Consider the following 13,469-nt stretch of genomic DNA (forward strand, 5'->3'; position numbering starts at 1 on the left):
ATGTGCATCCCTTCATGGCCACAATTTACCATCTTCTAATGACTACTTCCAGCATAAGAATGCACCATGCCACAAAGCAAAAGTCATCTTAAACCAGTTTCACGAACATGACAATGGAGTTCAGTGTTCTTCAGTGGTTTTCCCAGTCACCGGCTCTGAATCCAGTAGAACGGGAGATTAGCAGCATGAACGTGCACCAGAAAAATCTGCAGGAATGCAATCGGGTCAACATGGACCAGAACCTCCAAGGCATTTTTCTTGCATCTTGTGGAATCCATGCCATGAAGAACTGAAGGCCTCTGCATGCTCTTGCGACAAGGCTTTCGCAGATAGCTTTCGCAGACAGTTGTAATTTATCGTTGAGCGGGGAGTAATAGACGTGCGCGATGTTATTCACTGCCACAATGCAAGGGGGCGCGAAGTCGCGAAATCGCTAGGAGTAGTTGGTGGGTGTGGTTAGTGGAGTGTTTATCCTCCGGTTACTTATAATGACTAGAACTGGAGTCGTATAGATGTACGTACTTCCTCACTTCCTCGATCAACCGCTCTTCGTGCTGCTCCATCTTCGCTCGTGTTTTTAAAAATGCCGGTCGTGAAAACAAACCAAACCGGGAAAGTAGGGAAGCGGAAGTGCGTGTACAGCGGATGTAGAGTGGACCAATCAGAGCCCTCTTGTCTGCAACGCTTCTGCGGTGGTCACAATTTTTGGGAGGTGCGCGCAGAGCGTCTGCGAAGGTGGGGGGGCTACGCAGACGCTATCTGCGATGCTATCTGCGAGGACTGGGTTGTCAGCATAAATTGGCCTCGAGGCTGTTCTGTGAGCCAAAGTAGGCCATACCCAGTATTAATATAGTGTTTTTAATAAAGTGCTCAGTGAGTATATATGGCTCAGACAGAGAGAAAAGCACAAAGTCCACTAACATTGGCTGAACTCAGCAGTGTGAGAAAACACTCTTAATGACCAGAAACAGTTTTCTGTACTGAATACAGAACCAAGCAGAAAGGCAGTGTAACGTCTCAAGTGTGAGGCTGAGGTGTTCTCATGGTCTGGTGTAGGTAAGAACTCGAGAACCGAGTTCTGCTCATACTGCAACTGCACCAAAACAAGAACAAATCAGTCATTTAGCGTCCGTGTTGGCTTTAGATCTTGTTTTTGCCATATTTTTAGCATCATGAAAGAATTTGCCCCTGCCACGAGTGACTTCTTCACCTCTGAAACACTCGGCACCACAAGCTCAGAGTTTGATGGACAGGGCTGTCACACTGACCGTGAAAACACAAATGCAAAAATCTTGCAAAGGGATTTTATTTTTGGCCATGTTGAAGTACGAGAATAAAAAAAGTGGATGGGTTTTGTTTACTTTTTCAATCTGGCAGACCTGTTTCAACACTGAAAAATAATAATAATAATAATAATAATAATAGTTAAATTTATATAGCGCCTTTCAAAAAACCCAAGGACGCTTTACAATTATAGACAAGGAAAAAAAAAAAAGAAAAATTAAAGAAAATAAAAATAATAATCCTTAAATAAAATAAAAAATAAAAAGTCCACCAAGTAGGGGTCAGGATGTAATTCCCGTGGTGTAGCAGCCACAGTCCCACCAAAAGGCGCATGAAAACAAGTCCCACATCTCCAGCACCGCCGCCGTCAGCCACATCGCTCGAGCACCACGCCATGGATCCACAAAGCGAGCAGAGAAGCTCCGCCACGCAGAGCGCTGGTGTGTCCCAAACCGCCTGCACAGCTGCCGCGACGCCACCGAGCAACATCGCTCGGAACATCATGCCAAGCGTCAAAGCGCAGAGCGCTGGACAACCACGATGTTAAATGAGCAACGAGCTCACTGCAGTCCATCGCTGGGAGCGCAGGCATCACCCGCGGCGAACCAAGGCCTGGAGGGAAACCAACGCCCAAAACTGGGTCCGGAGCTACACCACAACCGGCGGACAAAACACTCAAACAAACATCAAACTACACAAACACACACAAATAAATAAATAAAATGAAAATAGAAAAAGAAAGAAAATAAAATAAAAAACCTCTGGTGAGAAGCGGCAGCCAGAATGCGCACGACGTACTCTCAACCGGAAACGGAAATGAACAAAAAACAAACAAAAAATTAAATGTCACACTGACTTTTGCGTTTTAATTTCGGAACCCACTGGACATTACTGTGCCAGCGTTGCAGTTGAGAAACCTTGAGCCTGAATCCAGTCTTGAGTCCCCAGTGTTCAAGTCCAAGTCATTAAAGAAAATTTTGAAGTCAAGTCCACTCCTGATCCGAGTCGAGTCCGACACAAGCCCCGCTACCAGCAGGGCTAATAACATGAGAGAGGGTTAACACTAGCTAGTTAATTGGCCAGCAAGCAAGCCCCGCTATCAGCAGAGCAATGAACACAGCATGTCACTTCCTTCTCTGGCTGTGGTCTTGCCAAATGATGATTGAAGTTCGAGGTTGTCCCCGTCGTCTCCTCGATAGTTCTTCTACATATGGAACACGTACTGTAGCAGTGCATTTTTCTCCACTGCACGGGAAGTCTGTATAAGCAAAGCGGACAATCCTAGGGGCTTCTCTCCAGGCATTTTAGCGCCATTAACCTGAGTTTGTTCCTGAACATGACGCATGAACAGGCGAATGTGCATTCTCTTGCACAAAATTAGTATAAAAATTAACGTAGATATAAATATCTTATGCCAAATTATTGTGGCGTGTTACAAAAAAATTAAGAAACAAGTGTTGCCAGGCAAAACAAACCTCGCCCGGTAGCACTTACAATGAATATGAAGGAAGATATCGCGAAAAAAATAGGTACCCTATGGGTACATGTGGCTACTGCTTATAAATAAAATAGTTTTCTGATCCCATGTCCATACAGTAAATACAGCATATATATTTACTCTATGAGGCAGTAGCCACAAAAATGAAGCGTAATCCAAAAATGAACAATTTAAAAATCACAGAAGTAAAATATACCAAGTGTCTGTACTTTATATTATTCTACTCTTACCTCTTACAGTTTTCGAAACTGAAACCTCCGAACCGAGGCTGACATACACACGCTGTCGCCATGACCAAAACTCTTATTTCCCGGAAATGGCCCGGCGCTAGAGCTCAATGGAACGCGCTTTCCCTCTGTAATAAGCATAAACATGTCTGAAAGCGATTTCTTTAATCTAGTCCATTTATTTCGAATGGTGAAGCGAATTGTATACACTCACCGGCCATTTTAATCGGAACACATGTATGCGCACGCGCAGTGCGCGACTGTTACACTCTTACAGCACGATGATGTAGTGGCTAGCGCCTCTATATGAGGCAGTAGCCACTACAAAAACGATTTTGACCTTTTTGGTGACCGGATGACCCTCAAAATGTTGGAGGTTCTATTTGAGACCAATGCCCATCTATCCTGAAAGTTTCATGAAGATTGATCCAGCCGTTTTCCTGTAATCTCATCTCATCTCATTATCTCTAGCCGCTTTATCCTTCTACAGGGTCGCAGGCAAGCTGGAGCCTATCCCAGCTGACTACGGGCGAAAGGCGGGGTACACCCTGGACAAGTCGCCAGGTCATCACAGGGCTGACACATAGACACAGACAACCATTCACACTCACATTCACACCTACGCTCAATTTAGAGTCACCAGTTAACCTAACCTGCATGTCTTTGGACTGTGGGGGAAACCGGAGCACCCGGAGGAAACCCACGCGGACACGGGGAGAACATGCAAACTCCGCACAGAAAGGCCCTCGCCGGCCCCGGGGCTCGAACCCAGGACCTTCTTGCTGTGAGGCGACAGCGCTAACCACTACACCACCGTGCCGCCCCTCCTGTAATCTCATTAACAAAAAAAAACAAAACAAAGAAACCTGACCGAAAACAATACCTCACCCCCTGGTGGACTCCGTCCCGAGTGAGGTAAAAATCCGAGTCCTTGTCTCCAATTTACGAGTCCGAATGCAGTTAACGCACGAGTCCGAGTCATCAGTGCTCAAGTCCAAGTCAAGTCACGAGTCCTTAAAATTAGGGCACGAGTCGGACTCGAGTACTACAAGCCCTGTACTGTGCACAAAACTGCAGATGCAAATACGCATTTTATCCAGAACTGAATATGAAATATGTCTCAAATTATATTTGCTCATATAGGAAACGTAATTGCAAACAGACGTTTGAATTAGCATTTTCTAATTAGAATTTGCATTTGAATCAAGTCCGGGAAACACTGTCAAATGAATGGCTCATGCTGAGCACAGTATAAATGGATATTCTAAATCCAGCGCAGTGTTAATTACAGCCAGTGGGAGACTTACGGTTGCTGAGCTCTTTGAGCTGCTGCTGCAGTGTCATTGAGGCGTTGTATGTCCTAAAAACCTTGGCTGTTAGACCAGGCATCAGAGAACTCAGATGCTTATTCAACATCGCAGTCTGGAGAAGGAGAAAGAGAAAGCGAGGACATTACTTAACCTGTACACTCAGAACATATATAATTTTTTTCCCTCCCTCCATATATAATAATCCTCATTCAAGTTTCACTAGATGGCACTGTCGCATCGAGATTGAAAAGTGGGTCTTCAGCGTCTCCACAATGCGAGAGGGGGAAAAAGAACGAGACTTTCCAACACTTCTAAAAGATATTTTGAAAAGCATCAGTTGACTACGGAAGCCGCGAGAGGCCCTTCATATAATCTTTTCTTATTCACCTTGTTATCCCGAGGTAACGACATAATTAATTCAGGATGTCGAGAAAACAACACAACTAAGTCGAGATCTCGAGAAAACAAGACAATTATTCCGTGATCTCGAAAAAACAAAATTATTTCATGATCTCGAGAAAACAGCTGAAATTTCTAGCAGAGCTGCGCCCCCTGTGGGTCAGACAACGAAGACTTAGAAATTGGCGGACATGTAACAGAGCAGAAATGGCTTTTTACGATGCCTTGACAGAGAGGGGGGCCAGTCTTCTGTGGAGGTGCCGCGGACTAATTTTGAAATTATCCCTTATTAAAAGACTTAATGCAATCTCTCCGTGTCAACCCCTGATCAAAATATTGCCTTATTAGGTGATCGATTATTCCAGACATTCTAATGACCAAAGTTGCGTCTATACAGAATGAGAAATAGCCCCAAAGTCAGCATATCACAAGTCTCTTGGCGCACCTGAATGAACCATTTCTCAGCTGTTTACTCGAGATCATGAAATAATTGTGTTGTTTTCTCGAGATCTTGAATTAATTATGTTGTTATCTTGGGATAACAAGGTGAATAAAAAAAAAAAAAGGATTATATGAAGGGCGTCTCTCGGCTTCCGTAGTTTACGGTGCTCAGAAGCTTGCAAAAGTATTTAAAAATGAACTCGCTTTTTAAAAACAACGTGATATTACAGGTTACAGTTTTGGCAGTGGCAATAACAGGCCCCCTGATGATGCCGCCACCATCAGCAAGTCTACTCCTTCCTGTCTTTAATTTGTATAAACTTCAAATAGAAAGAAGCTATCGAAAAACAATTATTTCAGACTTTTGAGCTTGCTGTGACCTTGACCGATTCCAAAATCTAAATCCGTTCACCTGCTGATTATAATAATTCCATATAAATCCGACAAACATCTAACCACTTGTTTTTGAGATACCATGCTAACAACCAACCACCACAGAAAGATGAGCAACACAAAAATAGAAATGGAAAAGAGACCTTAAGCAAAACTGGCCAAAAGAGAAGCATCCAGTACTCCCAGGGAAATTCAGCATTCAGCTAATCACAGTCATGTCCATGATGTGAAGTGGAGACATGAAGTGGAGGGAAATTAAATCGAAATGGACGATAAGAACCAAGCTCGAACATTATTCAAATACTTACACTGAGCACAGACCAATCACTGAGTCTAGAAAGAGTTATTCGAGTTGAACATTTATTAAAAAACACCCTTTTTCAACCACTCTGAAAGACCCTGTATAGACTTGGTTTTAAAATGTGTCTTGGGTGACTGGATCACAAGTGGACAGCGCTAAAGACAAGTGTGAACGCTTACCAAGACACGTTCACATGAACCATTTCCTGAGGTGATCCGGGACGCATTTGACCACATATCTTCTGTAGCGTCAACGTTAACGCGTCCGAATGTGTCCCTGACGAGGACGTAACAAGAAAAATGATGTAAGCACTAAACACCTGAACACCTTGGAGGTGCACGACAGACACAGGTGGAAGTGGTGATGTGTCTCGGGTGTCCACTCGTGAGCCGATCACCCAAGATGCATTTTGAAGCCGAGTGTAAACTGGGCCAAAGTGTTTACTTTTCTCTGGGAATCCTAGACGCTTCACCTTTGGCCTGATTTACATAAAATCTGTATTTCTGACATTTGAGGGTTTTTTTTTTTTTTGAGATTTGTACTTATTTATTGAAAAAAAATCTCAAAACCAAACCATTTTGTTTGTAAACTGTGTATAAACTAAGCACATGAAACTCTTAGTTTTCTCAGGCTCCTAGCGCCATAATGAGGGACACGCCTTGAACACGAGTCTGTGACAATATAACGGGTTCTACACTACCGTTCAAAAGTTTGGGGTCACCCAGACAATTTTGTATTTTCCATGAAAAGTCACACTTTTATTTACCACCATAAGTTGTAAAATGAATAGAAAATATAGTCGAGACATTTTTCTGGCCATTTTGAGCATTTAATCTTATCGACCCCACAAATGTGATGCTCCAGAAACTCAATCTGCTCAAAGGAAGGTCAGTTTTATAGCTTCTCTAAAGAGCTCAACTGTTTTCAGCTGTGCTAACATGATTGTACAAGGGTTTTCTAATCATCCATTAGCCTTCTGAGGCAATGAGCAAACACATTGTACCATTAGAACACTGGAGTGAGAGTTGCTGGAAATGGGCCTCTATACACCTATGGAGATATTGCACCAAAAACCAGACATCTGCAGCTAGAATAGTCATTTACCACATTAGCAATGTATAGAGTGGATTTCTGATTAGTTTAAAGTCATCTTCATTGAAAAGAACAGTGCTTTTCTTTCAAAAATAAGGACATTTCAAAGTGACCCCAAACTTTTGAACGGTAGTGTATGTGCCGGATATGAGCCCAGTCATTTTCACTGACAACATAATGCACAAAATCACATCATCACAGAGCCACTGTATGTTCCCAGGAGTTCAGACTGTGTGTTCAGTGATTAAACTGGGATTTAGGAGACTCTCAAGAGAAGCATTTAAGGTATAGTCTAGCACTCCTGCTGATGGAAACATTACCAGTAACTAATTCAAAACTGAAGTGTGAATATTTCTCAGTCCAGTCATGCAATCATGCTACAAAAAGCTTCCTGCGTCAGGACTCAAAACTGGTGAACACAAATGTGTAAATGGAAAATTGGATATCTGATCAGATTGCTCCAGCAGGCTTCTGAAGCTTGTGGCAGCTAAATGTACAATAAGCTTCAGGTGATCTGCGAGATGAGGATTGGAAGCAAGGACCATTTCAGGCATCAAGGCATATGAACAAGAATTTACTACTCTCTCTCATATTATTTATATATATATATATATATATATATATATATATATATATATATCATCTCATTATCTCTAGCCGCTTTATCCTTCTACAGGGTCGCAGGCAAGCTGGAGCCTATCCCAGCTGACTACAGGCGAAAGGCGGGGTACACCCTGGACAAGTCGCCAGGTCATCACAGGGCTGACACATAGACACAGACAACCATTCACACTCACATTCACACCTACGGTCAATTTAGAGCCACCAGTTAACCTAACCTGCATGTCTTTGGACTGTGGGGGAAACCGGAGCACCCGGAGGAAACCCACGCGGACACGGGGAGAACATGCAAACCCCGCACAGAAAGGCCCTCGCCGGCCACGGGGCTCGAACCCGGACCTTCTTGCTGTGAGGCGACAGCGCTAACCACTACACCACCGTGCCACCCTGTTCATGTGAACTGTACGTCCAAAATTTAAACTGGATTGAATGACAAGTTGGAATTAATAAGACATGAAACATGAACATCAACAACCTAAAGCCTGTCTATAACAAACTGCACTAATTGCCCTTAATGAACTGTTTGTGGCAACACAATGCTTTTATGACAAAATGCTTTTATTTATTACAAAATTAATTATATTTATTATATTCTAAGTAAAATAAAGCACGTTTCAATAGAAACACTGTTGATGCTACAAATCGGAATTAATGTGCAAACAATTACAGTGTTATTAGAGGAAGAGATTTGTAAAATTGAACGCCTCTTTAATGATTTCTTATGATTCATGCTGCATAAATAAGAAAGCACTCAAAAAGCAAGTCATAAAAAAATAAATGAGCATCATTAATTGCGCACAGTGAATTTCTCTCGACTCAAAATCAAAGTTTGTCGGCATGAACAGGAAGCTGCAACTAGTAAAACAGCCTTTTATCCAATTACAGAATCATAAAAGCATACTATAAAATGTATGTAAAATAAGTATGTATGTGTCCATAAAGATTTATAGACTAAATCAATAAGACCAGGAACAGCTCTGTAGCTACAATTTGCCAAACTTCAAGTTTTCAGCATTCCTTGTTTGTCAGTTTGGGCATAAAAACCTCAAAATATCTTCTGATTCGTTTCTGGTAAAATGTACAAGACACACTGATTCACCTTAAATTCAATAAAACAAAATAAAAACAGTTCATGGCGGCACGGTGGTGTAGTGGTTAGCGCTGTCGCCTCACAGCAAGAAGGTCCGGGTTCGAGCCCCGGGGCCGGCGAGGGCCTTTCTGTGTGGAGTTTGCATGTTCTCCCCGTGTCCGCGTGGGTTTCCTCCGGGTGCTCCGGTTTCCCCCACAGTCCAAAGACATGCAGGTTAGGTTAACTGGTGACTCTAAATTGACCGTAGGTGTGAATGTGAGTGTGAATGGTTGTCTGTGTCTATGTGTCAGCCCTGTGATGACCTGGCGACTTGTCCAGGGTGTACCCCGCCTTTCGCCCGTAGTCAGCTGGGATAGGCTCCAGCTTGCCTGCGACCCTGTAGAACAGGATAAAGCGGCTAGAGATAATGAGATGAGAAAACAGTTCATCACATGTATTTTTCCAGCTGTCGCCTTGATCGAATGATTAAATTTGTGAGCTCTGGAATAAAAGCATATCTTTAATTAAAGTGAGAGAGAGAGAGAGAGAAAAAAAAGACACCATGGATCATGAACCATTATACCATTGCACTGGTCAGATCTGACTGGTTAGAAGCTGTTGATTCATTTTCTCCAAGAACAGCTTAGACGAAATTTCTGACTAATTCAAATCACAGGTTTATATTAATGCGCTCATTCGAATAGGTGACCGTTTCTATAGTAACAACTCCTTCACATGGACTTGTTTCATGGCTGTGCCACATAATCGAAGATTAATCATCAACGGATTTAAAAAAAAAAATTATTTCAAAAAGAAAACATAATTGTTCATACAGTGATGCTTTCTTTAAGCATTTTTGGAAGGAGTCTCCAGGCTAAGTGTTAAAGCTGTTCCTTTAAGGGGCCATTCACAATTATCAACATTTTCATGAGCGTACAAAACGTACGCTGGGGGGGAGGGGGTTAATCAGCCGTGTACGCTTTTAAAATAGTTATAAAAATGTCGATCCCTCTTTGTATCAACGGCTATACCTCCTTGTATTGACGGCTCTTGATCCGTGGCTATCTCAAGAGAAGATCGTCAATACAGCCCTATCTCACTCCAATGGCTCTAATTGCCGTGTTTGTACACAGCATGAATGCACAATACAGACGTTCCCTGGGCGTCCGACGGTGGCGCTGGCTGATACACACGTTCTGACGTTGCAGAACAATGGCGTCCCAGTGTGAGTGGTTCAATGAGCTGGAGATTTATGTGAAAAATAGGCCAGACACAATGCATCGGTCCCCGAACAATCAATACTGCCACTTCATCAATGTGTTCCATTTCGTCAACCACAATTTAAAACGGTCTGAGGCAGTCAGCGCTGGACAAAACCTTTGGAAAAGGTTGAAAACTGATGGTCTGAATGCCGGCCGATGTGCACTGTATCAACAAGGTCGTGAAAGGATGGAAAAACTCAAAGTGCGGCCAAAGAAAACTATTGTGGACCTATTTCAAAAGGTTAGTTTGACTTTTCTTTGCTTCTGAGGGTAATTTTGGAAGGCTGGCCACGTCAGTGTGGAAAGCTACTGCGTGTAGCTAGGCCGTAGCTAGTAGAGATGCGCGGATGGCGGTTGCAGCCGCGGAGTCCGGAGATAATCCGCGGATCGGGCGGGTGAACTAGCGAAAAATAAAAATTTTATTAAATTCGGGCGGGTGGCGGTTGAAGCACTGAAATAAATAACAAATATTGAATTTGTGGATGAAGTAGGGGAGTGTTCCTTCCACAAACAACCCACCAGCCAGAAAATTCATAAGTGTCCTGTGTGTCAGCAGACATATCCTACCAGGTACCAGCTGCTGAAACATCAAGACAGTGAAGAACATAAACAGAAAAGAGGGAGGCCAGGCAATAATATCAAGGACTAAAAATTGTTCCTGTGGTTTCTATATTTTGTTCCTGTGGTTTCTATTTTTTTGTGAATAAACAAGATCTTTTTTTAATACAGAAAAATCAACATTTTATTTCGTACACTTTGGAGAGGGGGGTGGTTAAAAAGTGTACGTTTTGTACACTCATGAAAATGTTGACAATTGTGAACGGCCCCTAAAGACAGACTGCCTTTCAGATTTTTCAAGTGTAGGTCAGAAAAAAATTTTTCCCCCCGACACCCAATTATTTTTGTTTAGTGGACCGAAAGCAACTGAATTTGAATTTCAGACTTCCAATTTTATTAGCTTTTTTAAATAGAACAATTAATGAATTTCAGGCCATGTGGCCGTAAATTCTCCGCTATTTTTTCCTGCTTCACCATGACCCAATTCAATATACTACATCATGCATCACGTGGTGGGCTTTCCCTGTTCACACAAGGCATTGTGGGATACAAATTTGAAACAGGAGAGAAAAATGGAGGACGGGAGTGTGAGAATGAAACGTGAAAGACCGACTACAGTAACGGAAAGCGAGAAGACGTTATGTTGCGAAGGAAAGGAAACGCAGGACCAAATTAATAAATAAATATCGGCGGTTAGCGAGCACCTCGGTGCAATCAGCTGTTCGTTTAGCAACAGAATGATGGAACTGTCAGTGCACCTGTAGATGGCAGTAATACAACACTGTGGATGCCAGCTGCCGTAAAACCCAAAAGAAGAAGAAAAAAAAGAAAGGTAAACCTGCGCATGCGCACACGGACTTCCTCTGTCTGCTTGACTGCACGAAGCGAGCGATTTCATGCACATTATTTGCTCGGGAATCCCCTCAAATTAAATAAGTCCCCAGCCACAGAATGTTCTGGGTTTCTTTTTTTGAGATATTACAGAAATAAACATGCATCACAATGACCAAATTTCAGAGGGAACTAAATTTCACCGATTTTATGAAATCGAAAGGCTGTATAGCTTCAAGTTTTCTGTCTTAATGTATTCAGGAAGGAGTACTTTGCACACACTCAGTAACATGGCAGGTTGCAATTATTTTTTTTTTCTTATCAATTTCAAAAAACAAAAAGAAGCTGGTGGATAAAAAGTCATTACTTAACAGATAAAACGAGTCACTGTTGGCAAATTGCTGTCACATTAGAGGAATAAAATCCTTTGGAACATGCCGTTATTGGAAAATAACCTGCATTCAAGTGCTATCATCACACCAAGCCACTGCTGATTTTTTGTCTCTAACAGCACAAGCCTATCATGTTTTATTCCACAGGGGAGACTTCAGACAAGTTTTCAGCTCTTGCAGACTGTGTGAACTTTTTTGAAGGCAGCATCACATTCATAGCGAAGCGCCACACAAGAGAAATATGGTAATGCAATGGATCGACCTGAGTTTTGATGGCTTTCGCGACTGTACTACGTTCGTGTACGACCACAAGGAACTCGATCATCAGTGCAAGGTAATGCATCTCAAACACCTGACCACCAGACAACGAAAATTGTCTCTTTATTTACATAAAATAGATGCATTTTTATCCAATGCTTATTTATAACTTTGCTTTTCTAAAATAAGCAAAATAAAGGGGAATTATTTAAAATAATTACAACCCCGATTCCAAAAAAGTTGGGACAAAGTACAAATTGTAAATAAAAACAGAATGCAATAATTTACAAATCTCAAAAACTGATATTGTATTCACAATAGAACATAGACAACATATCAAATGTCGAAAGTGAGACATTTTGAAATTTCATGCCAAATATTGGCTCATTTGAAATTTCATGACAGCAACACATCTCAAAAAAGTTGGGACAGGGGCAATAAGAGGCTGGAAAAGTTAAAGGTACAAAAAAGGAACAGCTGGAGGACCAAATTGCAACTCATTAGATCAATTGGCAATAGGTCATTAACATGACTGGGTATAAAAAGAGCATCTTGGAGTGGCAGCGGCTCTCAGAAGTAAAGATGGGAAGAGGATCACCAATCCCCCTAATTCTGCGCCGACAAATAGTGCAGCAATATCAGAAAGGAGTTCGACAGTGTAAAATTGCAAAGAGTTTGAACATATCATCATCTACAGTGCATAATATCATCAAAAGATTCAGAGAATCTGGAAGAATCTCTGTGCGTAAGGGTCAAGGCTGGAAAACCATACTGGGTGCCCGTGATCTTCGGGCCCTTAGACGGCACTGCATCACATACAGGCATGCTTCTGTATTGGAAATCACAAAATGGGCTCAGGAATATTTCCAGAGAACATTATCTGTGAACACAATTCACCGTGCCATCTGCCGTTGCCAGCTAAAACTCTATAGTTCAAAGAAGAAGCCGTATCTAAACATGATCCAGAAGCGCAGACGTCTTCTCTGGGCCAAGGCTCATTTAAAATGGACTGTGGCAAAGTGGAAAACTGTTCTGTGGTCAGACGAATCAAAATTTGAAGTTCTTTATGGAAATCAGGGACGCCGTGTCATTCGGACTAAAGAGGAGAAGGACGACCCAAGTTATCATCAGCGCTCAGTTCAGAAGCCTGCATCTCTGATGGTATGGGGTTGCATTAGTGCGTGTGTCATGGGCAGCTTACACATCGGGAAAGACACCATCAATGCTGAAAGGTATATCCAGGTTCTAGAGCAACATATGCTCCCATCCAGACGACGTCTCTTTCAGGGAAGACATTGCATTTCCCAACATGACAATGCCAAACCACATACTGCATCAATTACAGCATCATGGCTGCGTAGAAGAAGGGTCCGGGTACTGAACTGGCCAGCCTGCAGTCCAGATCTTTCACACATAGAAAACATTTGGTGCATCATAAAACGGAAGATACGACAAAAAAGACCTAAGACAGTTGAGCAACTAGAATCCTCCATTAGACAAGAATGGGTTAACATTCCTATCCCTAAACTTGAG

At 42.3% G+C, this 13,469-nt stretch overlaps 1 protein-coding gene across 1 annotated transcript in view; it reads right to left on the minus strand.

Moving 5' to 3' along the window:
* The window catches only part of zgc:173742 (DNA topoisomerase I, mitochondrial), a 233,252-nt gene that overhangs the window by 28,505 nt on the left and 191,278 nt on the right, over nt 1-13,469 (minus strand). The window contains exon 15 of the mRNA XM_060924351.1: nt 4,317-4,431. Coding sequence (XP_060780334.1) covers nt 4,317-4,431 — 115 coding nt within the window. The remainder of the gene's footprint in view (nt 1-4,316; nt 4,432-13,469) is intronic.

Source organism: Neoarius graeffei, chromosome 6, assembly GCF_027579695.1.
Source record: "Neoarius graeffei isolate fNeoGra1 chromosome 6, fNeoGra1.pri, whole genome shotgun sequence".
NCBI classification, from domain to species: domain Eukaryota; kingdom Metazoa; phylum Chordata; class Actinopteri; order Siluriformes; family Ariidae; genus Neoarius; species Neoarius graeffei.